The 27840-nt window shown below is 42.4% G+C and overlaps 2 protein-coding genes across 5 annotated transcripts in view; both read right to left on the bottom strand.

The window, feature by feature from the left end:
* Nucleotides 1–111: 111 nt before the first annotated feature.
* TMEM30A (transmembrane protein 30A) lies at nt 112–15489 on the bottom strand. Its single transcript, XM_079970534.1, has 7 exons — nt 15082–15489; nt 8834–8950; nt 7699–7806; nt 5665–5752; nt 4019–4168; nt 3109–3315; nt 112–1458 (listed from the first exon to the last, which is right to left on the bottom strand). The coding sequence occupies exons 1-7, from the start codon at nt 15355–15357 to the stop codon at nt 1265–1267; spliced, it is 1140 nt and encodes a 379-aa protein (XP_079826660.1). The 5' UTR covers nt 15358–15489; the 3' UTR covers nt 112–1264.
* A 2581-nt stretch (nt 15490–18070) lies between these two features.
* The window catches only part of FILIP1 (filamin A interacting protein 1), a 79870-nt gene continuing 70100 nt past the window's right edge, over nt 18071–27840 (bottom strand). For 3 of the 4 annotated variants that reach the window (XM_079970390.1, XM_079970392.1, XM_079970391.1), the window contains 2 exons: nt 27281–27504; nt 18071–20545 (listed from right to left, as the gene is read on the bottom strand). In XM_079970390.1, coding sequence (XP_079826516.1) covers nt 27298–27504 — 207 coding nt within the window. In that variant the 3' untranslated portion in view covers nt 18071–20545; nt 27281–27297. The remainder of the gene's footprint in view (nt 20546–27280; nt 27505–27840) is intronic. The other variant, XM_079970393.1, reaches the window with a different exon arrangement.

Genomic DNA, 27840 nt, shown 5'->3' with positions numbered 1-27840 from the left:
TTCTGGTTCCCAAAAGGATCAAAGGCATGAAGTTTTTGCATTATCCCTTTTCAAGTCCTCTTGAAAGTTTTCATGCCTGCCACCCAAAACTGAGACACTTCTGCTAAAAGATTGTTTCATAAAACAAATGACAGCATTTATTCAATAGCAAATATTCAGATTGACAAATCAGTTTCACGTAAAACAACTTCCATATACATAGCAATTTAATAATTTAAGATCAACGGGCTAGGTTCTTACAATCTGGAAAGACTTCAGTGAAAATTTGCAAGAAGGGGACGTCCCCCATACCCCACCGCAAGCAAGCTGTAACAGACTTGCAGGACACTTCAAGTTTCTTTCGCTGACCCTCAAGTACTTGAATTCAAGCAGCTTCTGAATTAAATTTAATGCTTCTTCCCCAATTAGGAATGTTAAACGGGGTCGAACCCTTGCTTTTAACCAGAGATGGACATTTCTGTACCGATACAGACAGCTGTTCCTGCTTTTGAGACAGAAGCTCTTTATTTCTGTAGGAGCCACGCTAAGAGTTTGGGACCACACTAGGTGCTGGGCACAGAACAGAGCTGCACGCGGAAGAATTTAAAGCAAGACTTGCATAGGCAGCGGTTGTTTCCGTGTGGGGAAAAAGCGGCTTTCATGTAATGAAGAAGCCTTTTGCTGCTGCACACGTTCACACGGCAAGCACACCTGTTGGAACATACGGCGAAGCTTGAACGTGAAGCTGGGCTCAGAGAACAAATTGCACAGGTCTAATACAGCAAACATTTCAGCCGCGAACAGAAAAGCCCATGCGCACCATGCGTGACAAAAAAAACACCAAACAACAAACCAGGCAGGCCTCTTCTCCTTCCAAAAGCACCAGCACACCTGACATCCTTGAAACGTGAAGCTACTCTATCCTAAACACGTTCTCGCCAGGCAGTCTGTACACGGTATGGACATGTTACAAAGCACACAAGCAGCAGATGCATTAGGTGAGGAAAGACTAAATGCGCATCATGGCACCTGTCCAGCCAGAGGCCAAGCCTCAAAAAGTCCTCTAGGCAGCACTGTTTTACATAGGTAACTTTTTTATAGCCATTATCTTCAAGTTAATCCACCGTAAGGGAAAACAAAAGGCTTCATATATACTTATGCATTCTGTGTCAGAAGCAACTTTTTATATATATATATATATACCAGGGATAGAGCTTTCCAAAGCTGTGTCCGCTCTGGACTGGCCTTGATGCACATGCAGTACATGTGGTTTGGAGAGACGGGATTAATTGGGAATGTCTGCACTGTTGTTCCGGTTCCCGTACTTGTGGTGAATGATTAGCAGCACTACTCCGAGGAAAAAGCAAATGGAGCCGACGGTGATGTAGGCAATTCCCAGAAACGGATTCTTGCCTCCCATCCATGAAATGGTGCTCAAGATCATCCGTTTTCGCCCGTCAAAGCTGTGCACAGGATAATCTGATTCGGGTATAGGAAAAACATTCGCCAACAATAACTGGCTGGCGTCATGGTGCTAACAAGAAAGCTTCGTATCGGCACAAAGGAAGGAGATTGCGTTACTTAAAAACAAACAAACAGCAAGTGTTCTGAAGAACATGCTGTATCATAGTCAAGGCTTGATAGCCAGGGGACACTTATTACTCGAAATATGAGCCAACAAAAAAAAACTGGGAAGCAAATTACTCAGAGACAAGTCTGCTGGCTGAAGAAGTTTCAAGACAAGGAAATCGACGGGCAGAGGGGGCTACGAAAGATGTAGATAATATCCGAACCATGACTATTGTTAAAGCAGCAATGAAGCCATGTGTCTCTTTACTTTTGAAGGTTTTTTTTTGTTGTTGTTGTTGTTTTTTGCACGAAGATAGATGGCCAGACCTCCTATTCCAAAAGCCACATGCAGAATTTATCAAAGAAAACCCCCATGGGCTTTGACCTGGTAGGAAACCAGTACAAGAACCAGTAATGAGCTACTCAATACACCCAACCCTTCCCCATTCAATAGCCTTGAACCATTCAGCCATAGCTTACCTGCTAAAACTGCATCAGTACCACCATTGGGCTGAGCAAAGCCTTAGAGCTCAGTAGGTCATGCTGTCCCTCCAAATACCTCTCAAACACCCCTCCTCATCCAGTCAGCCTAAATATCAAAGTGTTCCTTTTCCTACTAACCAAAAATGTCACCACCTTCTATTCCACCTCTGCATGAGCTGCAGATGCTGAGGAAAGAGAAAATTTTGCTACTCAAAAGTCCGGAACACCAGCATTGCAGATTTAAGTAATGGTGGCAAAGAGTGAATGAAGCTGACACAAAGAATAGCAGGCCTCAATACGTTGGCCCCTTTGCCCTACTGAGGACCCTGTTTTCTACTCCAGGAGAGGGTGTTGAGAAGCAGAAGTCTGCCATGGTGATCCCCCCAAAAGGACCTTATGTTTGACCTAATTCTTGGTAAAGATCGCAAGGGGTGAGAATTATACACAGGGATTGCATTCTATTTGGGGTGTGTAGAAAACTACATTCCCTTGGGGGGGATGGGACCAGAAGTCAAAAAAGTGAGTTCAGGGGGCACATCCTTCTCTCCCCTCTCCACATGGGATGCCGAGGGAGGGACAGGTGCTTCTGGCCAGAGGTCTGAACTGATTACTTGCAGGGGATGTCTGACATGAAGGCAAGGGCCACAGATCAGCCAACCCAACAGTCAATGCAACCTTTTAAAAAATAATAATAAGCGGACTGAGACAATTTTGTGCATGCTCCTATTGTGACCTTTGTAGATTTTTCATTCAGCCCTAAAATGGTTCTTATCAGCCTGCTATGCTACCAACAGTTACCTATTTAATGACTTCAAGGTTTACAAGACAATTCAATAAAAGACGATTACAGTGGTACCTCACTGCGCGTCTGTGCGGGTCGTGATTTGCCTCTTCCATGTGTGACGTCATTTTGAGCGTCTGCACGAGTGGCGAAGCCCGGAAGTAACGCGTTCCGTTACTTCTGGGTGGCTGCGGAGCGTAACCCAAAAGCACTCAACCTGAAGCAACTTCAACCCGAGGTATGACAGTACAAGCTTTACTGACTGCAATTTCTTAGACCTTTTAATAAAAGGATACTATATTCTATTTCCAAGGAATAATTCCCAGCTGGTAGAGTAGGCCGTAAGTTATCTGGTCTCTCTATAAGGCGATATAGCTTCCGAAATGTAGGCAGCGCTGCAGTACGCATCCACACAATGAAGTCTTCATTGATGAATCCATTGTTGTCTGCATCCTTGTCTAGCTCATACACTGGTTTGGGCCAATTGACAGGTTTTGCTGTGCCTTAAAAACAAAAATGCAAAGCACTAATATGAGATTGATTTTCCTTAGAAAACATGCATCTTGAGGAACACAGCCAAGCAATCAAATGCAAGCATAGTTGCTATGAAATAATTTGGGAGTGGGGTTGAGAGAGACAAGAGGCATGAATATATTAACAGAACAAGAAGAAAGCTAGTAACAAACTGTTTGAATAGAAATTTTGGACATTTGGAAGGAGAGAGAATCAAGCAAAGCAAACTCATAAATGAGCTAGCACACAAGAATGTACATCTAACTTTTGTTTACAGTTTCCCCAACAACTTGTACTAATCAATACAGTGTATCCCATTCAAAACATTACAGATAACTCACAACTTAGATGCATTTAATTTGCGTGCCTTCAGCTTTACGAGCTCAGGAAATTTTCTTTTGAAAATTAAGAAGGGGGCAGAAAGGGGACCATCACCTGGAGGAAAAAAGACTTTGGCAATCCCACCCACAACTGAACCTAATGTGTTTTGACTATATGCAATTTTGGCTTTATGCTCTATTCTTGGATTGTAACCCCCACATAAACTAAGAATTGGCTCTTTTATTGTTTTTCTGGAAAAATAATTCAATTTCTACTTCAGCCTCTACAATACCTTCCCAGGAAGGTCTTGATCCAGATTGGAGTCTTTATGTTCTCTCATACATGGGTCAATTCATTGTGTTATCATTTTACCTTGGAAAAGTATTGCCAGATCCTTTGTAGGTCCAGTAGGATTCCTGAATTTCACATTTTTGTCTGTCCACCAAGCAATGCCTTGTTTAGTCAAAGGAATACGTATATATTTGGTTTCATTACGGTCAATACGAAACAGTGTCAACGTATCTAGAAGGAAACACAAATAGACGTTGTCAGAGCTGCCTCCAGGTCCCAGCTCACAGAGGACCAACGCTAGGCTGTAGTTATGTACAAAAGTCTTTATTGAGATTCAGTTTCCATTTCAAAGCCGCAGCGTGCAGCTCTACGTCCCGACCTTAGACCGGCGAAGTCCTGTCTGAGTCTCCTCCCCCTCCACACCAGTTTAAGACTCTCGCTTTGCTCCACCTCTTCCTAAATTCCTTTCTCCTCTGGGCCCTCCTGCCCGCTAGGGTCTCATCCTTCCTGGACTCCTCTGACGCTGACCCTGACGATTCTTGCCCCTCCTTCCGGCGGGCTTTAGGACCTGGTTCCCTATCCGGGCTACCTTCTGTGCCGCTCGCCTGTACCTTTGAACTTGGCGCGCGCGCCCAGCCTGCAACTTTCCTCTTAACCGTTAACTCGCTCTCCGATGGAGGCGTGGTCCACCCTGACTCATCTTCTCTCGCTGGTGGTGCATATGTGGGCTCTGACACCTGGGACTCCTCCCCCCCACTACGCTCTGGTGGGGAAGCTGGTCCTGATTTGCAACTGCTGCTCTGGGAGTCCCCGCTGGCCCCTTGCTTCTGGGGTGTCCCCCTTGGGTCGCCCCTTGCCCTGCCCATCGGCGCCCCCTTCTGTGAATCTTCCGATTCGCTGGAGAGGCTCATGGAATCTATCGGGCTGCTGTCATATTCTCCTACGCTGCCCTCGGATTGCTCCCCCTCGCTTTCCATCTCCTCTCCTCCCTGCGCTCCCGCTGAGTCCCTGACAGACGTGCATCACTTTCAAGGTTCATTTTCACATTCCATGCCTGCTGTATCCAAAAGCTTCAATGCATCATATACAAGACCTAAGTGTTCAGATAAGGCATCAAATTCTGCATATAGATGCTATTTCAAGGTGCATTAGCACAGAATATACAACTTTGTAAAACAACAACAACAACAAGCAATGGCATGTCTTTATTTACACATACGGACACACTCATAACTTAAAGCTAATATAGACTGTCAGCCCAGTCTAAAGGCCCTCCCTCATCATGGGCTGCTGACGTGTCCCAGAAGCCTCAGTGTGACACATAACTGAGCCAACTGGTTTACTGAAATTAGCATGGCAGCCATTTTTAGGAAGCTGCCTTCTAGGAAGTCAGAGCATTGGTCCAGCTAGCTCAGCACTGTCTGCAGTGATTGGCAGCAGCACTCTAGGGCTTCGGTCAGGAGCCTTACCCAACCCAACCTGGAGGTGTCAGGGACTGGACCTGGGATAAGGTGCATGGAGCTATGACCGCTCCTGCCATAAGATCTGTAAACGCTTAAGAAATCTAACTGCTGTGGCCAAGGCTTCTATCAGCACTACTGGGGTGGGGGAACGTAGAGTGCTCCCTTCAGGTGCCTCAATCTATGCGCATGCGCTGTTGATGGGATATCTCCTTGCCTTTATTAAAAATCCAACACAAGATTTATATCATATTTACAAAATCATACCATTAAACATGCTGTTGGCAATAGCGCCACAAGGAGCAATAGGCTTGTCCCCGCTGGTGCGGTAAGGCTCACATTCCTTACTGGGGTGCTAATTGGTAAAAAAAAGAAAGAAAAGAAAAGTCAATCTTGATTACACACTAGTCAGAAATATAATCGACACATCAGGCTGCCTAACCGATACCACAACAACCCTTCCTCCTTTGCAGAAAAATAAAATAAAAAATACGGTTTCAAGTTACAGGATGAAATGCTTTGGCAAATACGCCAAAAACTATAAAGCATTCAGTCAGCAGTTGCCTGCAATTAATGCTACAAGTCCCAGTTCTGCAAGATAAATAAAGTTACAAAAGAGAAAGCCAATATGCTGCATTAGGGTTTCATCGTTGGTGATTTAAGGATAGATCTGGAAGGAAGACTAGGAAGGGTATTGTAATTGGGAAGGGAAGCTTTTTGTGTTTTTATATTGTAAACTGCCCTGTGATCCTTGGATGCAAGGTAGAAAGAAATTAATGTAACCACAGTTGGGCACACTACTAGTATATCAAACACTGTAAAAGCTGAACAATGTTTACATTTTCAGTGAATTCACATCTTGCTGCTTGACTACTAGTAACCAAAATAATGATTACAGAGATAATGACCATTTTTAATTCGAGCTATTTGCTTCTAGTAAATAAGAGAAAACAGACATTTATCTTCTAATCTGAGAATGTAATCTCTCTGAATTGTGGCTGTAACATGACATCTTAAAAGAAGGTGCTCCACTTCTAAACACACTCAAAGCACACATAGGCTTCAGTCTGCATGGCGGAATGAGGTTATGCAAGTGCATTGTTCCCCCCTTTGCCTAATCTTTTTATAGCTATCTAATCACATGTAATTCTTGCCCTGTGAAGGACACATTGAGTAGCCTACAATCTCATCACAGTGAGAGAGAGAGAGAGAGAGAGAGAGAGAGAGTTGACACTCTCCCAAGTGTCCTTTGCTGTAGCTACTCACTACCAAGAAGGAAGAATAGTATCTGGACACTCATTAAAAAAATAGCACTATTTCCTGCCCACACCCAGCAAGCAATTTCTTTATTTGGACATTTGTATCTTGCCTAGCTATGATAAACATCAATCACAAGACAATATATAAATAAAACTTTAAAAACTAACATTCAAACGGTAGTAAAACAAACTATCCACTCTGAAAATCTTTAAAGTAGATATAAAATTCTTATAGCCAACTGCTTCTATAAATCTATCATCAGCTTATTGAATAAAAAAACAGCTTGGACAGTCAGCGACGCTTAGAATGCTCCCGTTTCCTTTTCATCAGATGCCAAAGGAAACAAGGAGTTACAGTAGCAGCCAGCCTTAGCACCCAGCGGTAAGAGGTTCTCTCAAGCACACTCCAAGAAAGAGTGCATGGAAATACTTTCAAAGACCAATAAGGAAAAGCTTGCCCAATAAGAAGCTAACAGGGTATGCCTCAAGATAGAGGGAGTCTGGATTGCTGTAATTAATGTGAAAGTAAGCGCTCTGAAGTAGTTTCTACACATCAGGTATAGTATACTAAGCAACAGACAGATACAGCGACCCAAAACAGCCTAACTTGTTATTTAAGGGTTAACTGAAAATGATTTTTAAAAATCTTAAGGGATCAATTTAACACACAGGGGTGATTCCCATCATATGGATTCTTAGTGGAAGGGGGCTCTCCCCCCGCCCACAGTCCAAGATTTTACTGGAGAGCACAGGAGTGAATGACAACGTTGCCTTCCATCAGCTTTTTCCCCACCTGCAGCTCTTAAGCTTTCTCAGTGATATAAGCGGGACTTTGTGCAGGCTTATTTAACACACATAGAGAGAGGGAACGGATGGTGGACAGGAGTCAAATAGCGAAGCCTACGTAGCATTCAATTATGACAACATAAAAAAGACACCAAATGACAATCTATGCATTTTCCCTTTAACATTTAAAAAGCTATTGTGTTTTATGTATCAGAAGGCAGGAACGATGTCATTATATGAAAAGAGTTTCACTTACATGTAAAGAATTGTTATCTCCATTTAGCTGGCTGTCATCCCGAGACTTCACATAGCGACGATGGTTTTGGTAAAAGTTGGACAGTCCATAGTACATAAACACGTTGCTCTGCAATACACAAATTAAGATGCTTCACCAATGTGCACAGTTAATGGTGGCTTCAGATGAAAGAAAAAGCCTTTTTCAAATGCTACAACGAATATCTGGTTGGAGGAGGAGATTGTGTGACAGGATTACACCTTCAATCTCGTAGAGCAGAGGTTTTCAACCTTTTTGAGTCCACAGCTCCCTTAACCAACTACTTGCTTTCTGCAGCACCCCCTGTGGGACTCAGGAGCCCAGTTATATCACCCCTTGCCTGCAGAGTTGGCAGCTTCTCACACTTTTTTGAAACACCTTCCTTTGTAGAGTGTTCCCTCAGCCTCCTCTCCTCTCCTCTCCTTGGGAGTCCTCTGGGCAGCAGCTGCTGCTGTCCCTGGTCTCTGAGCTGCCCCCACCCAAAAAGTGGTGCTTCCCAGAGGCACCATTTGCCTGCAGAGCTTATAGCCAGGGCTGCTGCACTGAACAGCTGTGCAAGCCTTTGGGAGGCAGAGACGTGAGAGGGCATCAGAGGGAGGGACTGAAAGAAGGACAGAGGCCAGTATTGCCTGACCATCATTCAAGGCACCCCAGGGTGCCACAGCACCCTGGCTGAAAACCACTGTCTTACAGCAAGTTTTGTTAATAATGCTGTATCCTGTACATTCCAGTACCACTGCAGTATGTCCACTGGTTTATTTGATTTTGAATTTCTTCTTACTACTAAACCAGCTGCTGAGATTTTTTCCAAAGCATTCTCATTTACCATGAATAGTATTTAACTAAGTTTTACTCAGAGCAGAAAGTGAAATTAAGGAACCTAACTTAGTCATGGTCCTCAAATTCAATGGGACTACCGTGAGTAAAACTTAGCTGAATACCACCCAAAACCCTTAGGATGTCATTCATTCATATATATTCATATATATATAGTCTTGCATATAGTCTGCAATGTGGAAAGAGGCCGGTATGAAAGAATTCCAGTTAAGAGTTGTACATGAGCACAGACAGTCAAACAGTTATTTTGCCATATATACACACATTTAAGGTAACATACCTCAAATGGCTGATCCAGTGTAAAGTGTATGGTGCACGTGCAAGAAGGTGTATTGTTCCAGGACACATTTAAACACTTGTTGCAGGGACTACCTGGCTCTGTTCCTGTATAATCAATCTGCAGAGAAAGGACAGATAAAAATAAAAATAAAAAGAAGAAAAAAGTTTACTATAAAATACAAGAGCACCAAACCACAAACATAAAGCTGATTCACTGCTGAAGCCAAAGTTGTTGGCTATGGTAATCAGTAGATAATGCGTCAAATGTGGATCATGTTTTGAGGGCTGGCTATGCAGACATTTTATGGTGGTGGCATCTAGGCCATAGCACACTTGAAGGCACTACAATAAACTATCTAAGTTTCTACATGACCAAACTGCAGAAGTCCAGAGAGATGCCTGCTTTGAGCCAACCCCACTCTTTAGATTTCTATGAGAAAGCAAGGTTTATATGCTGTAAAATAAATAAGAAAATGTAGGTGTTTTATATCTATCTATCTGGTCCTGGGAATGCCACAAAGTTATTGGCAGGAACTTCAATAGCTGCCCAGTTTGGGGAAGAAAGCTTAGCTGGCACTTCACAATAGGATGATCTTTGGTGCAGTTCACTGCCTCTTGTCTAAATCTTCAAAACAGTTCCACATTTTAAGTGGAATAACTCCCAGACCTCATGACTTTACAGGAGCACCTGAGCTTGAGGGAAAAGATGTGGAACAAGTTGCCCACTCCTGGCTTAAAGAAGTCTCATTTTCACGCTTATCCCAAGATGCTTCTCTATGGGAAGCCGACACACCTGCAGTCTTGGAAGTACTGACAAAATCTCACCATTTGATAATTTATTTAAAATGAAAGCTTCACTTTTGTTTTCTGGTGTGGATATCAGGGCTACATTATTAGTGGAAAATAAGGAACTACACAAACAAGTTTTACCAAAAGAGGACAATATAAAACAGCAAGTCAATGGTACTTCCTAGTTTTGTCCTTAACACCTTAAACTCTTAAAATATTTGCAGTGGGTTTTTAATATTTTCAGAAACATTGACGGATACTCTGCTTAAATGATGATACTAAGAGAGGGGAGAAAACCTGTGCTGTACTGGACACAAGATTATGGTCCATTATATTTTTGTCCTAAAGCAAATCTAAAACAAGGTCTCATTTTAGTAACCGTACTGGAGCTAGCAACATCTCAATATTGACAGATTTGCTTTGTATCCTTAAACATGGAAACAAAGGTGCTTATTTTTAGAAAGCTATTAACAGCGCAAAGTGAGTAAGGGAGGACATTAAGTACATGTCAACCTTGTCTTTGTTTTTAAAGAAGTTCAGAGTTTAAAGATGAATATATCCCTTAATTAGAGACCAATACAGAGTATTTGTTCAGGACTACCATTATGAACTTACATCGCATGAGATCTGTCCCCTATTTGTTTTCTATATATGTATTCAGTTTGAAGCAAAACAACTGTGAATTTAGTCCTAAAGAATAGTAAATTTACAAAAAAGAATTTTGAGACTGTTGTTCCATAGTCTCTCTTAACACACAAACCATCAATGTATACCATAGCAATGCTCCCCCTTTAAATGTTTGTTTGCCACAGCAATAATGTATGCTTGCTGCAGCAACAAAAAAAAAGCACATTTAGCAATGTATCCAGGTTTTGGCCCAAGCTATAAAGACTAGATTAATTACAATACTTGAAGTCTGCACTGACAGAAAACTACCACTACATCTGTGTATCTTTTTCTTCAACTTTGGCATATTCATTATGGGCTGTATCATGCACTGCACATGTCAACTACCCTTTCCTATCCCTGTGCACAGCTCAAATCTGCTCCAGAAGGTCTCTTGGCCTTCAGAAGCAGATTTTGAGGATACTTGGAGTGGGGTGGGGGTGGGGAGGTTGCAGGGAAGAATGCCATTATACAAGCAAGCATGTCTAGAATCATACCTGAACTGCCCCTCACACCAAAGGAATTTTGTTTAAATCCACTTCCCCATCTTATGATAAAGGATTCTTTTTGGGGGGAGTCACTTGAAAGCAAACCACCTTTTTTTTTTTTTTTTGCAACAATCCAATCGAAAACAGAACCAATAGTACCTTCACCCCACCCTCCTCTGGACCATGTATTTTTAGCTCATGAAGCATTCTCCATCATCCATTTTTTTTCAAGCCAATATGCCAAGTTTGGTTTTAAGAGTCTTGCTTCCCTTTCCTGAACATTTCTTGCATTTCAAGTCACCTTCGCAATTCTAAAAGTAGAAGCGTTGGTGCCCATTTTGCGGCAAGGCCACTTCCCCTAAGCTCTACATTTTCCCATGAATTGCTACAGGCAGGAAATACTGGAGATGGGATGAAATGCATCCAAATCAAGAGCCACTGCAAGATACAAAGCAAGCCGCTGGGTGGAGTGGAGTTTGCCCAAGGGCTAATTTCTCAAGACACTGCTGTCCATTTGAGGCCCACAACAAGACTCTCAAATCAGAATACCAGAGAACTAATTAACATTACTGTGTGCAGCCAGAGAAGTATGTACCTGTCAATGCCTTTCTCAGGCTGCAATTATGTCAGTGTACAGAAATAATGCTGGGTGCATAGGGGCTAACCTGCCTAATTGCTGTACCCACTGACATAGTAACACACACAGAAAACTAGGGGTGGAAGAAGTAGGAAGAACTGCAACTGTTTGTGAGTTCTTGAGATGATCAAACAGAATGATGCAGTTGTCGTTACTATACACTGATCAGCTACATCGAAGACAAAATAAGTCTCCTATAGGTTTCTATGCCTGTTGAATAGAATCAGGAGGTATTTGCCAAGACATTCATTGTGCATTTCTCCCTGAATTATACCTACACACACAACCCAAATAAAAAGGTGGGGAAGCCCTGCACCCATTATCGTAATACGTAAAAGGTTTTGTGCGGGTCTAGGACACAGTTCTGGTCAGCTGTCTGCATCTGGCCCATAATATTTCAGCTTTATTGGGGCCAAAGGTGCGGCTTTGTGGTTTGGACAGGAACATATGAATAGTCCTGCTGGATCAGGCCAAAGGCCCATCTAGTCCAACATCCTCTTTTCATAATGGCCAACTAGATGCCTACAAGAAGTCCAAAAGCAGGACGTGACCACAACAGTATACTACCTCCGACGGTGGAGGGAGAACATAGCCAAAGTTGCTGGTAGCAACTATCCTCCATGATTTTGTTGAATCTTCTCTTCAAGCCATCACTACATCTTGTGGCAGCACTACATCCCATATCTTGTGGGAGCAAATTCTATAGTTTAACTTTGCACTCTTCGGTGTCTATTTGTGGGGGGCAAACCTTCCTTCTCAACTTGCATCAAAATAAAAAGAGGATTTGTCTTAAGTGGCCCTTAAGAGTGGCTTTAATTCCTCTTGATTTTACCCCCCCCCCCTTATTTCAAAGAGTGCACTCTCCTGACATCAATTCTTTTGCACTGTTGGTTTTACCCACTCACCCCTTTGTCCTCTCACAGCCATGCCTTATTTCTCCCTATTCACCCCTGCATTTCCCAATGTTTTTCCCCAGTCCCTGGCTACTTCTTGCTTCTCTTCTCCCTCCATCTCCCACACACATCTTCAGTACTTCCTTCTCGCTTAACCTGCACCATCTTCCTCCTGCATCAGCCAAGCTTGATCTACAATAGAGCTTGCCAAATCAGCATTTCAAAACACCAGGAACTTGGCAGTAAATGGCAAAGCCAGAGCTTAACCAAAATGAAATGACATAGAATGAACACAATAATGCATTTAAACATTAAAAAGTAGGAAAAATACTCAGTGAACTTTACTCAAGACACAACAACAGTCTCCACCAAAATATACTTAAAGTGTACACGCAGACTCCAAAAATAATGACCACTCACAACTTAATAGCAGCTGGTGCAGGAAAAATAAAGTAGGAAAAACACCAAAGTTAATAACCCAGGGCTTGGCGAACCTGTGGCACCTGTTGTCAGACTCCAGCTCTCACCAGCCCTAGCCAACATAGCCAATGGTGAGAGATGCTGGGAACTGTAGTACATCAACATCTGGTGAGTCGCAGGTTCCCTACCTCTGTGATAAACCGAGAACCAAGTACAGTGCTTACTAGTCTTTCAGACAACAACTGGCAACAAACTGTAGGAGGTGTAGGGAGTCTTTGGCCCTCCAGATGTTGCTGAACTATAATGCCCATCATCCCTGGCCACTGGTCATGCTTGCTGGGGCTGATCATAGTTCAGCAACTTCTGCAAGATCAAAGATTCCCCTGTCTGGGGAAAAGGCAGGGGGGGAAACAACTGCTCCTTTATAAAAAGTTAAGATCCAATTGCAGAAGCAGTTTTTATTTTCTCTTGTTTTGCATTCTATTTAATACACCAGTTATGTACATTGTTGCTCATTTCTATTTGTATGCATTTTGTCCATCTTAAATATGCGCTTTATGGAAACACTTCTGTTCTTTTGCATCCCTTGGATCAATTACATTTTGGAAATAGTCTCTGAAACTCCAATATGTTTTCTTAAACCAGAACTGCAAACAATGGTTACAAACTATTCAACTTGACCATCAAAGATCCATTTTCCTTTGAAACTCTTCTTCAGAGTAACAGCCAGTGGCGGGGGCAGTACAACCATAACAGTTTTTATGGAATTTTATGGAGGTTCCCTGTTCCACAGGAAGTTGCTATAGTTGAAAGTTCCTATACACCTCACACACTTCTCAAACCCATAAAACAACTAGGAGCCACGAATTAGACAGGCCTTAGTAATAATAATAATAATAATAATAAATTTTATTTATATCCCGCCCTCCCCAGCCGAAGCTGGGCTCAGGGCGGCTAACAACAATCAAAATAATCCAACGATTCTAAAAACATTTCATTATAAAAATTAACTAAACTCAAATTTATGGCAACCAATAAGCAAAATTCTATGCAGATTGCCAGAGGAGGGGGGTCAGGCTGCGCCCTGACCAAAGGCCTGGTGGAACAGCTCTGTTTTGCAGGCCCTGCGGAAAGGTGTCAAGTCCCGCAGGGCCCTGGTCTCTTGTGACAGAGCGTTCCACCAGATTGGAGCTGCGGCCGAAAAGGCCCTGGCTCTAGTTGAGGCCAGCCTAACCTCTCTGTGGCCTGGGATCTTCAGGATGTTTTTATTTGCAGACCGTAAGTTCCTCTGTGGGACATACCAGGAGAGGCGGTCCTGTAGGTACGACGGTCCTAGGCCGTATAGGGCTTTAAAGGTTAAAACCAGCACCTTAAACCTGATCCTGTACTCCACCGGGAGCCAGTGCAGCTGGTATAGTACCGGGTGAATGTGATCTCGCAGTGAAGACCCCATAAGGAGTCTCGTCGCGGCATTCTGCACCCGCTGGAGTTTCTGGGTCAGTCTCAAGGGTAGCCCCACGTAGAGCGAGTTACAATAATCCAGTCTGGAGGTGACCGTCGCGTGGATCACAGTGGCTAGGTCAGGGCTAGGGTCAGGTTAGGTTGTTAGTAAAGGCTTTATTTGTGTAAGTGTTCCCCACACGCCTCTTTGTGTTTAGCATACACATGCGCTGACCCATGCCCATGTAATATAAAACTCATCAGTGCCCAAGGTGCTTGCACTGCTAGTGTGCCAACACATCACAGGTGTGGAACAGCACACATGATATGCCTGCCCAGGTAACGGCTTTACCTACACCCTGGACAAGTCAGCCCAAAATGACAGAAAACGTGAATCGGCCATAAGTTCCCACAGACACTGCAGCCACAAACCAGGCACCACCCGGAGGTTCTTGTCTACAATATCTGGGCACTGACAGAAGCTGTATCCCAACATCACCCAGAGACCACCAGGTTGGAGACAGATGTGCTACCTGGTGCCCTCGCCATCCTCAAGTTCTCTGCATCATCACCACAAGCGTTTAATATTTCTTTCAAGGTGCTTGACTGTGCCATACCTGGGATGATGAAAAAAACTGCCCTATCCAGTTGGGCGGCATATTTCTTCCACGTCGGAAGGGATAAAGTTGAAAGACATTTAAAGGATTTTTTTTTCTTTTTAAGGCTTCTATATAAGCCAAAATCAAAGTGTATTCGTTTCTTTGTTGCCATGCCACTCACTGGCTTATAATGTTCCACCCACGGCGCTTGCTCCCAAGAAGTGGGGGGCTGCCCCCTTCCCCCTCTGACAATGGGGGCGTGCCCCCCAAAAGTGGGGTAACCCCCCTCATTGCCTGCCCCCCCCGCCCCCGCCTACCTCGTACTCGCGGATGTTGTTGGAGGTGACGAAGATGCCGATGCCGATGGGGATGAAGATGAGGCCGATGACGAAGAAGGCGGGCAGGACGGTGCCGGCCGTGAGGATGGGCTGCCAGGCCGGCAGGCGCTGCTGCTTGAAGGCGGTGTTGTCGGGCTTTCGGCTCTTGACTCCGGCCCCACCGGCCACGCTGACCCCGACCCCGGCTCCCCCCACGCCGCTGCTCCCGGGAACCTGCCCGTCCACCTCCTCCTTCGCGTTGAAGTTCATCGCCATGGAGAGTCCGGGCTTCTGGGTCGAGCGCTAAAGGGAGGCGAGGAGGAGGAGGAGGCGGCAGGAACTGGCACTACGGAACCACCACTCGCTCGGTATAAGAGCAGCTCGCACTGCGCTTGCGCAAGCACGCCGACGACGTCAAAACAAAGGGGGGAGGGGTGGAATTCCGAACGCCGCCGCCGCCGCCGCCAGCGACTCCTTCTGGGCATGCCCTCTCCCGCATCGCCCGCACGAAGGCTCCCTGCGCATGCGCGAACTTGCCGCGTAACTCTCGACTCCGGAAGGGAGTCTGGTTCCAGCTCCTCCTCCGCCCGGGTCTTGATAGGGTTAAAGAACCAGTGGGAGCGGCTTAACAAGTCGGACGGCCGGGAGCGATGGCGGAGACACGCCTGCGCAGTAAGCATCGACTGGGTGGAAAAAAGGAGCGGACCCGCATGGAGCGTAATTGTGCTTGAGGATCGTAGTGCGCAAGCAGAAACGCCTTGTTTGCATCAATAGTGTTGTTTGTAGTTTGCTTTTAACTCTTTTGGATAGTTCAACATTATTTTATCTACTGTTTTTCGAATTGAATAAAAGTATGATTACTGTGTCGTGTAAGTGATCTATGTAGGAAGCATATATTAATAATAACATATTGGAGATATAAAATGAAGCCTTCGGGGGTTAGGAGGGAATAGTGAGTGTGGAGAAGCCATCTTGTCAGTCATCTTGTCGCTAGCCGGTATCTGTCACCTTTTAAATTTCACTAACTTTTGGCGAACGGAGATCAGTGCAGCAGATTTCAAAAAGCCACGGGATAAAAGAATACAGCTGCTTAAACAGAAAGGCATGGCAAAACCCCATAAAAGAGGGGAGTGAATGGCCCTTCCAAACATAGCGTTGGGGCGGTCATAGAGAAGGACCTGGTTGTAGAAACACTTGACTTTAAGATCTTGGAAACAGAGCTGATGATGCAAAACAAGCTATCAGACGGTATACACTCCACAGATGTAGAAATGTATGAAGAACCTGGTGTTTTAGCCTGGATAGCTCAGTTGGTTAGAGTGTGGTGCTGATAACGCCAAGGTTGTAGCTTCGATCCCCATATTATTTATACTCCGCTCATCTGGTTGGGTTTCCCCAGCCACTCTTGGCGGCTGCATATTCTATCATCGGTCCCTTCCAACACCGCAGTTCTGTGATCCTATGCTTATCACTTTGGAATGAACTGAAGTTAGGCAAAATTTATCAGGACAGATTTATGGCCCCTATGGAAGGCTGGATTAATCTTGGTTATGAAGCATGAATTGGTGCAGAACATACTGTAATACAGTTCTTTTTAAATCAATGCTCCCGATACATCTTAATGACAGAGAAAATAATGTGATGAAGAGCAGCCTTTCCCAGCAAACCACTCAACATTTGAGAAACCTCCCTTTATGCTTGACTATGTTTGTAGATTGAAATATATTACTCTAGGATTCTCTCACACCAGAATAGATCCGGTACGTAAAACAACCATTTAGACACAACTCCAAATGAATCAATTTGTTAACATGCAGCCATTCAATAAAGAACAGGAAATGTTTCTACTCAAACTAGTGACTCAACATACCTATCTACTTCCTCTGTCTTGACCACCAGTCTTTCTTTTTCAACCTCGTCCATTCCCTCTAACTCCTCTCAACTCCTCTCTCTAATTCAGGGGTGGGAAACCTGTGGCATTCAGATATTGTTGGACTACAACTTCCATTACCCCTGACCATTACAGCCTTCCTGGCTGGGGCTGAGGGGAGTTAGAGTCCCATAGGCCAACCCCACCCACACCCCAACCTCTCTCTCATTCTAATTTCTGTCCTCTTCCTTCTCTTAATTTACTGTGTTACAGTGAGTTTGCTTTTCTATCATGCTGAATTTTGCAGAGAGAAAGAACAAAGGTGCTTCGCACCCCAAGTCTGTTTTGTCTATTTTCATCTCCCCCACTACAGGTGAAGCACATGCAGTTTAACTGATGCAGGACAAGGAAAGCATTCCTCCTCAATTTCCTTTGTGTCTTATTTCTAAAGTGGATTCAGAGGCACTTTATTGGAAATCAGTAAAGCCATAACACCAGCTTTTTTGAAAGGATGGAAAGTTACACTGGCCTTCTACATCTGATTAGAGTCTTCAACTATCTTGCGTCATACCGTATAAAATTAGGGCAGTTTCCAACGCGAGACGTGATAGATAACTCCAAGCCTCGCTCGCTGTAAGATGCTGGTCAACGTCACCAAATAATAACCAGATAGGAATCTGTTTCACTAGCAACTCGCATAGCCTGAAGAAAAAACGCTCATCTTGGTGATGAAATAGGCATGCACGTATCCTTGTTAAAGTGACCCTTATCAGCATCTTAGGGCACAGGTGCCTTAAGGCACACTATGGGGAGAAAGACCAGCACAGTATAGCCGCTGTCCATGGGCTAAGTTGGGATATACAGCTCAGTCCACATCCTCCCTCAGCATTATAGTTCAGGGAATGGCACTAGCTCATTGGCTCCAGGTGTAAACACACTGCTGTAAGAATATTCGTGCTTTGTTATCTTTTCAGGAAAATATTGTGGGACAAGAAGAAGACGACATAATTAATAAAAATCCAAAGCAACTGAATCACAGGGATGGAGGGACTATGAATGTGTGGACGAGAATAGCAGTTGTTGCCTCAGCATCAAAAGATTACTGAAAAACAAAGTGTGCACGCAAAGAGATTGTTTTTAATGTTTATGATTTTCAAAGGAACAGAAAATTACAAACAACTCGTTATGTACAAATCCAAACACTTCTGAAGTCTACCTGGAACCTGAAGTAGGAATTTCAAGGCAGGCAGGTTGGATTATTTATCTCACTAGGAAGTTGAATTCTACAACAAACTTGTCTGTTGTCCTCCTCCTGGCTTGTCCTTTTTTTTTTAGGGGGAACTATGTCTTCCTCATTTCATTGGCATTTACTTTCACAGACGTTAACTACAGGGCCACTGACTTCACATATTATATATCTAAAAAAATTTTAGGTTTACACCTAAGAATGTGAAGTGTGAATCATATTGTCACACAGCTACACTCAAGCAGCCAATCATGATTGGCTGCAGCTCCTTTTCAAATGTACACTTGCTGGCAAACCTGGGTTTCCTGCTGCTTAAATATTACCTGTTGGGTACTTTGCAGAAATATCCTGGCAACGTACTTGTACTACAATTCAGTTCCATCTCTTTGTATGATCTAACATACAGTACACCTCAGTGTCTGCCCTCATACCATTTCTCCATGTCTGAAACTTTTTGTTCATCGTGGTGAGCTCCTTTCCCTGCATTTTATAAATGAACAAAAGTCCTTTTTCGCCACAACTTCCTACTTCCTTTTTCTCCTCATGTTGTCACAGCTTCTATCCCTTGATGTCAACAGATAACCTTTCTTTACCCTCATTCGCTACTGCTTTTATCAAACTCTTTCCCTCCCCTTTTGCTTACACCCTCTCTCCCTTGTTAACACAGTGTCTAGCTCTCCATGCTGGCTGGTACCATGAGAGGGGTTGATGGTTGCTAAATATGAATTATACCAACTGCCCTCACCTTGCTAGTGCATCTGGAGTAGCATTGATTAGCAGATAATGGAGGAATACCCCCCTAGCTGTTTGTGAGTACCACATGCACCAATTCAATGTGCCTTACACTACCCAAGCTGTTCTGTCTAGAAGCCCCTAAATCACATGCCTTCTGTGTTTTGCACAGTACGGGTGCAAAATAGTATTGATACCCTTTCATATTCTTTCTATCAACACACTCCTTATTGCAGCTATATACAATTTCACATTCATTATACAGCATCATAGAAAGTCTGCAAATATGGGAACAATTTGAAACCAGAACTATTTTTAGAAGTAGTTTAATAATGTAGGGTTTATATCTCGGTGGAAAGGCATGTTTAAAAATAGATCATTTAAAAAAAATGCAGATACCACAGGATCTCCATGCAATTCCCACAATGTTTCACCAGTGTTGTTGACTCAGAGAAACTGTACAAATTTTGTGTTCCATCCAGAATATAGTATTGAGGTATAGAGGAGCACAGTCAAATAAGGCTAGGTTTTATGCTCCCAAATTGTGTGCTGCAAACTTGTGATTCAACTGGTGAAGCAGTTGGTAAATGATCTGCAGCCTGATACAATGCAGAGTTAGGTGTGCTTGAGCGCAGTGAAATTAAAAGGCTTTGGGTGCACAGGATTAACCGGATCAGTGTTTGGTTCACAAGGAAACAAGCATAAAAACCAATGTGAATGATCAGTAAGTTTCAGCATAAGCACCCTTTTCTAACACTAGGGTTAGAACTGGAACACCATATTACTGTTGCACACTTGTGAAAATTTATTTGTTACAGTGTAATTAAAAACGAACCTTTTTGGTACAGACATATGTAAAAACACACAGTATATGAGCATGGCATAATAGAAATCAGCGTACAACATTTTAAAACAATTATTCAGTCTAATACTGTTTCAAGGCTTTGGTTTGTTGGTGTTCAGTTTTGTATTAAAACCACAGCACAGTGCAAAAACAAAAAATATATACTATAATACTATCCCACAGAGCAGTCTTTAGGGCAATTAATCTCACAGTCACATTATGGCTAGGAAATGTGGCAAAGTTTTCTAAAAGGTGCCATTATTGAGGTCAAGTCAACATCTTTATAAACTCCAATAAAAAATATACAAACCGGCACTCTGAAATCTTTGACAGTGTATTCTACTACCAAATGTGCCGCAGACCACCAAAGTCAGATTTGGCAAAAAAACCAACAACAACCACAAAATGTCTTTCATTACAAATTGTATTATAAAAATAAATTACATAGGAAACACCAAACAAAAAGCACACATGATTCAAAGGCTTTGCAAAATTAAAGAGTAAAATTGGCACAGAAGACGTTCTCTTTCCACCTAATTTCCAAAGATCAAACTTTTTTTTAATGGATCTGCACACACAAAAAGCCAGATTCTGATGGAAGGAATAAAATACTTCCACAAGCAATCAGTAGCAGGTAAGATCACAGGGAATGAGGTGGCGCTTCAGCAGTGATCCAACCAAGTGGTGTGGAGGAGAAGTGCAAGTACATACGATGGAGCTTGCATGGCATCTCATCTTGAGTTCATGCGTAACTGATGGATGATGATGCTCTCTAAAGGGGAAAAGAAACATAGCAAAGCATAGGCTGTTACTATGAGAATACATGAAAGGTCTATGAGGACCCACACTGTTAAATCTTTAATCCCATCAACAGCTTAGCTACATTACAGAAACTTCAAAGTGCCACTTCAAACAAGAAAGACAGAACAGAACTACTCATATCAAGATGGCCAAAGAAGAGATTAGAATTAGCAGTATAATTGAGGGCACTCTATCCCCATCTACAATACATTTTGGAAAGCTGTTTGCCTGCCATGCTGTTGGATGCCTCTTAAGATATCGCAAACAAATTTTGCATAAAGTTTCTTGAGATCAAGGAACAGGTTTTCGCCTACGTTTGGATTCAACTGGACGCCATTTTGAATCAAGACGATGGGACTGAACCTTTCAAAACTGCATGGATTTCAACCACTAATTTCAAAGCCACACTGATTTCATTGGTTTCTTAGAATTCCTGAGCACTGCTGGGTACGAAGCTGTTTGTCATATGTAAATGGAAGGAGCATAATCCAGTCCACTCATTCTCAAGAGTATTTCTGCAGAGCACTGTACAGCTCTCCCTCCTGTCTCCACCATCTGTGCACTCAACCAGTGAGGGAGCCAATTAATATGAACTGACGGTTCCCATATCCCCTGCCATCTGTTCCCTTTACTCAGCATAAGTTCCTCATGGTCACATGTAAATTGTATTGGGCAAAGGACAAACCTCCCATTCTTCCAATGGTCCCTTGTACCAGTTATAATCACATAGGAAATGGGAGTAGGAAACAGCTCTGCTGAGACTTAACTGGGATCCTCCATATTTAGGCACCACACCAAGAGAGGATGGGATCATGTCTTTAGCTTTTAAAATAATTTTTAATTCAGAAATTCATACAATTTCAGATCTTATTTACTTCGCAGATATAAAGCCCCCTTTCTCACATTAAAGTGAAAACACTTTCTGTTGTGGACATCTTGAAAGCAGAGTCCAATCCATTAACACATCGTTTTTCTTCGAAATTATTTATTGTGCTGCTCAAAAATGCCAATAATTGCCATCCACTCTTGAGCTTCAGAAATCATCTTTTGCCACCAGCAGGCTAATATTACTTGTTGTGGGAGTTACATAAAAAGGAAACACTTCCTTTTCCTTAGGAACTAACTATAGTTTGGTTAAAAGAAACACTCCTGTATCTAAAAGTAGTTATTTTTTTAAAATTATCTTATGAATTCTCTTTTCCCAGTATGCTTCCACTCTGAGACCTCCTCACTTATATTTTAAAAAGCAAACAAACCTCTGCTTCAAATACTTCCAGCACTTACTTACATATCTTTAGTTGGAAGTGTAGTATCCCTATATCATAACATTTCTTTTAATTACACTTAGGTCCTACTGATATTTAACATGAAAGATTAGCTGTGACCAACATGAAGTCCCATTGAAATAAATGAGAACTAATATTGGGTGCAATCTTGTATCCACTTACCTGGGCGTAAGCTCCCTTAAATTCAATGGTACTTACTTCTGAGTAATGAAAACTGCATTGTCCGTCTGGTTCCAACCCATATACCGTAGTTTTCTTTTTAAAAACTGAGCAGGGACTGAGAGTTTGGTCCTTTCTGCAGTTCCAAACTGCAGTCGGTAATAGCAAATTTAAGGTTTTCCAACTTGTGTCTTTCTACAAGATAATTAGCTTTATCATGATGCTATATACAGTTTCAATTGGGGGAGGGGGTTTAGTTCTCTATATGGCAAATTTTCTTCTATATAACTTTTTTAAAAAGCTAATTCTAATATATTAAGTCATCTGTGCATTCTAGTGTAGGTCTCTCTCTATAAGAAGGGAGATATTTTGTTGGATGCAAAGATGACTATAAAAGGGATGACAGAAGTTGACTGCTTCAAAACAGTGAATAAGCCAAAAACTAATTTCAAGTTCTACAAGCCTTCTACAGAAAAAACTATTTAGTACCAAATATAGCCACAGGGTACGGATATTTGAACAGGCACGACAGATTCTGATCCTTAAGTACTAGGAAAGTAAGCCCCGTTAAACAGAGGAGACTTCTGAATAAACATGCAGAGTTTTGGTTCTTTAGATCAAAGTCAAGAAGCTTCATAAAACCAGACACATGTATCTGAATATTTCTCCTTTTCAGATAGCTACATTTGATGCTAAATATTCCACTGAACAAAGGCTCTATAACCTGAAATACTCAAGAAATCAAATTATACGGATGCATTGATAGTCCCCATTCTGTTCATTGTTTCTCCTAGTTTAATTTTGAGAATTTATTAAACTGATTTGCAAATGTATAAATTTGCAGCCATTTTTGGCTTGTATGTAATCCCCAATCCTACCCTGACTATGCTTCTTCTTATTTACTTATTTTTTAAAAAAAACAAGCTACCTATGTGCACAAGCCGAAACGTGTATTAGTTAAATCACAGCAACAACAGAAATAAATAAACAAATAAACTAATCATGATCTTTAAAAGAATGAGCTATTCTAGAAGACTATCACTAGATGGCACTACTCTAATTTAACTTAAACAGCAATTGGTCCCTAGCATGCTTGGAAATAGCCATCAAAAATCTTGAAGGTTATTTACCAGGTTGCCATTACTGAGTGTTTTGAAAAAAGGAACCTACAATTTATACCCGTATTTGCTCTTTTATAACAGATACAATAGCACACAATTGTTCAGTATCCAATTATAATAAGTAATAGCCCTGAGATCACACACAATAAGGCTCATACTGAACAGTTTGCATAAGGCTTAAGTATCATTAAATCCTAGTGATTAAATTATAATTTTAAATTAGCTCTCTTTACAACTGAGATTATTGTGTGCAAAAGGCGGTATCTTTGTAGGGCCCTGTGACAAAATGCATAATATTTTGGCTGCCACTCAGTTTGTTTAACTAAAATCCTTATCTGACTAGAACCTTTGTAGAGCATATCTCCCTCCACCCTTCCTGTAAACTGGTGAAATTAAATCCAAATGAACTGCTATTTGGCTTTGTAAATTGTTGACTACTACTCATTTGGAAATTTTATGTATCCCCAAAACTGAACATAGATAAAATAGTAAGATGATTTTAAAATGAAGTCAACTTTTACAAGTGCAAACTATTCGCTCAAGCTCTTCTTAAAGATCAGTCAAGATTAAGGGACTCACACTGATCTGGGAAAGAAAGAACATTATTCCCAATGAAAATAAGCCCCAAAAGAAGATCCAGCTGCCAGCAAATGACAGCTCCAATCAAACCCAGGAACATCAGCAGCAGATAAGCAATAAAAAGCATGTAAGAGGTCTTTTAAAAATAACCCTTACTGTAGTAGCCTGTGCTACAAGCCAGTTAAAACACAGGAGCGTGTTAGTTTACAATGCAAGTGTGATGTCCTTACATTGTAATCAAAATGACCCCAAACTCTGATAATCTCAAAAGAGTACCTCAGTGGATGAGCAGTGTATTTAGTCCATCAAGCCTCAAGTTAATATAAGGCACTGAGAGTACTGAAGTAACAGCAATAGCTGCAAAAATGATCTAGGCTACTGCAGCAGCAGCAAGAAGTTTAATTGCATCAATGGACAGTGTCCGGTGACCAAATTTCCATTTAAAGCAGTCTGATTTTGCTCAGATGGCTCTTGCACACACGTACCAGTTTATGTAATCCTGAAAGCAGAAATAATATGCATTGTTTTGGCACCCAGTGAAATATTTAGTGATTGCATGCTCAGTTTCCTCCTCCTTATGCGGGCAGGCTTTTCTGTATGTGAAATCATGCAATCTTCCCTCCTCAAAGCAGGAGAATAGCTTTCTCCTATTTGCACAGCACCACCATAGGGCTGGGCAGGAGCAGTGAATATAGGCGGTTAAGAAGCAAAGTCATGGGAGAATAGTGTTCAGGCTTCTCAGCCTGGCATGATCTGGTCCTTTATAATCAGCATCCCTCTTTCTCTAACAGGGATGGGGAACCTGCAGACGGCCAGATATTATTGGACTACAACTGCCATCACCTCGACCGCTGGCCATGCTAGTTGGGGCTGATGGGAAGTCCAACAACATCTGGTGGGCCACAAGGTCTCTGCTCTTGCTTCATGAAAAGTCAGCTCCCACACTGTGTCAACGTGCAAGCCAGAAACAGATCCTAGGAGTGGCGACATGGATAGAAACTTTTCAAATGACTGGGTGTAGGAAGCAGGGTTTAGTCACCACCTGAATGCACTTCTTTCCTATTTCCCATGTAAGTGAATGGCTGCCATTCACTCCTATGGATAAAGAAAAGCTTTGCTTGAGCTTAACACTGCCTGGGACAGGATGTGTCACTGTAATATACAAGCCACATATACCTGACTCATTCTAATAAGGGGCATTTTGCTGCTGATGTAGGTAAAAGCCCATTCCTGGATTCTTTCACTCTGTCACACTTTATTTTCTGAACCAGAAACAAACATGAAGGTGGGAGGAGAGGGGAAGATGGAGGTAGAAGTGCGTTATTTCCCCCCCCCTTTTTTTGGAGGAGGAGGAGGAGGAGGAGGAGGAGGAAGGATTGCATTAATCATTTGTACACACTTTGTCATTCCTTCCATTCATTGCATTAAGAAAATTCTGGCATAAAGCAGCATTCTCTCTGCTCCTGGCTGGAGAGACAGAAAAGCAGCTGGCTCTGCCACAACCTTACCACAGAAGGGAAAAGTGGAAAGCATTGTTAAGTCAGCTATTGTGTGCACCCGTGAGGAGGGAAGGCAGGAAAAAGAGAGAGAAAACCTCCTCCAAGCTTGGCACTTGGTTGGCACTGGCTAAGACAGGTTGTGTCATTGTAATATACAAGCCTCACATCCCTCACTCCTTCTCATAATGGGCATTTGCTATTGATGTGGGTAAAGGCTAGACGAGTAAACCGAAATGTCAGCGAAGATCTGTGGCACCTTAAAGACAAAAAAAAAGCCCCAAACATTTATTGTGGCATAAGCTTTTTGTAGGTCAGAGCACTATTTGATGAAGTAGTGTCTGCCTGGCCCCATGAAAGCGTCCGCCGCGGATAAAGGTGCCTCGGGGCTGCAACAAACTAATCCAGCTGCCCACCTGGAATCTGAAATGCCAGCAAAACACTGCAGCCCATAAACACACTAGTGAAGAAGGAGAAAATTCTGTTCCACTAGGTAGGGATGAGGGACCTGTAGCCTTCCAGATGTTGTCAGACTACAACTGCCATAACCTTGGCCTATTCCCCATGCTGGTTGGGGAATGGGGAGTTCACCAACATCTGGAGAGGAGAGCCTTGCACTGTCCTTGCACTAGAGTTGTTGTTGTTGTTTTAAAAAATCAATACTTGTGGCCCTTAGCAGCTCAAGGTATAGTTAATGACACGATTTGACCTACAATTCATTCCTGCATTCATATTTTACTTACAGCCATTGATGAGAGTCTTCCTTTTATAGACTTCTACCTCAGACTACTTTTAAACTACACAATCTCTCTGCAGTTCAGTTTCATCTCCTAATGGACAAATCCATTCACTCTGCTTTAGGCACTTTACCCTTTTTATTGTCACTGGTTGCACAGAGCTCCTTTTTGGTACTGTGCATACTTTCCCCCTTTCCTCCAGAATGGAGCCATTGAGGAATTTGTTGCTGAATTTCCGCAGGTCATTCAACTAGATCGTTACAAAACAAAAAGGAAGAAAAGAAAGGGGAAAGTGCAGCTTGGCAGAAGATTTTGCATGTCAAGTCACCTCTGCCAGAGGTTAAAGGTTTTGGTTGTAGCTATTTACTTCCTTCAACACAAATGCTCATAAACAGTTGGGGTTCTAATAGACAGACACAGTTATAATGGCAGCCAGTCATATTCACACAAAATTCCACTCTCAAAGCATGGTTTCAGAAATAAAAGCAAAGCACTCCAATGCAGGCAGAAGACACACAGTTTGGCCAGATGTCCCTAAGTCCAGGTGTTGACAAGATAAATACAGGTGTGATCTCGAGGCTCAAACATATTCATTGTTTTAGATATCATCTCTCTCTCTAAGTAAAGTCTGCCAGGAGGACCTCTCTCTCGCCCCTGCCAACATGCTGACATTAGGACCATCCCAGATCAAAAGGTAGAAGGCATAAATATAAGGTTGTTCACTTGTTGTAGATTTTAACCATTGGTCATTGGCATGAACAAGAATGATTTAATTGATTTTGTTGAGCCTTCAGTTAGGTCCAACCTGAGTTTGGGAATAAAAAGATCTGCAAGATCAAAAACCCTAATGATCTACACCTAGAATACACTCCTAACCCCTCAAGCACTGCAGGAATGATACCTGTTGTATTTAAATGAGGCATTTGTATGTTGTCTGTTGCTATCTCAGAACAGTTCGAACTAGACAGATGTGGCTTTGAAAAGGAGCAACAGTAAAGTGCTCAACTTTACTGGCAAACTACTGACTAAAATGATCATGCGCAGCAAAATAAGGGGGACAAGGTCAGCTGCTTGAAAGAGGTAAATCTAAACAGCAGCCCCATTTTAGAACTTGCTGAACTAGACCATTTTTAAAAAAGAAAGGGGGGTTTCTTTTTTTACTCAGCAGAGAGGAAAGGAAGAGGGGATTATTACATTCAATAGGTAAGACATGCATGCATTAGTAGAAGTGACAGCTTCAGCAGACTTAATTAGTATGTGCAAACACTAACAACTAAACAGGACAGGGGGCTTATTTCCATGGTAGCAGTAAAACCTGCAGAACATACCCCCTTAGCCACTGCCCTCAGCCCTTCCCCCCACCAAGGGAGGCAGAGCTACTGGCTGAAGACTTCTTCAGTTCTATTTTCATAGACTGAGTCTCGGCTCGAGGCTCGAATTTGGTCTGATTTCCTGATCCTGGGGCTGTCACTACTGGCTTCCCGGCTTTCATACCTTTAGATACAGGGATTCGGGTGGGTGTAGGTCTCTGGGATAACCCATCCTGTCCCGTCTGCAAGACAAGGAAGAAAAAAAATAGCAGTGGAATAAAGACAGATTTTGGTCAAGTTTCCTGTTTGTACCCCGGGTGTCATCTGAGATGTCTTCTGTGAGGAAAAGGAGAGAACAGTAATCCTCCTAGTATCTTTTTTAAATATATATATATATATATATATATAATTTTTATTAAGTTTATTTTTATTATTTATTTATATAAGTTTTATTAAGTTTTCTATATTTCACTACAAATAATAATAAAAAATCCATAACTTAAAGCATTGCTTAAATAAAGCATCAACTTCCTTCCCTCCCTCTGACAGACTTCCACACACCATTATCAATTTCTTCG

Source organism: Podarcis cretensis (assembly GCF_951804945.1).
Source record: "Podarcis cretensis genome assembly, chromosome: 3".
Classification (NCBI taxonomy): Eukaryota; Metazoa; Chordata; class Lepidosauria; order Squamata; family Lacertidae; genus Podarcis; species Podarcis cretensis.
The sequence above is the reverse complement of the archived record's forward strand: the minus strand, read 5'-3'. Positions and strand labels throughout refer to the sequence as shown.

Bases quoted from the DNA above. Each gene is read 5' to 3' on its own strand.
- TMEM30A (XM_079970534.1), bottom strand. From the start codon at position 15,357: ATGGCGATGAACTTCAACGCGAAGGAGGAGGTGGACGGGCAGGTTCCC. The intron at 3,316-4,018 runs GTAAAATGATAA...TTTGTTTTTAAG, and splicing joins TCTGGCAATACTTTTCCAAG to GCACAGCAAAACCTGTCAAT. The intron at 1,459-3,108 runs GTATCCTTTTAT...TACCCGAATCAG, and splicing joins TTCCTTGGAAATAGAATATA to ATTATCCTGTGCACAGCTTT.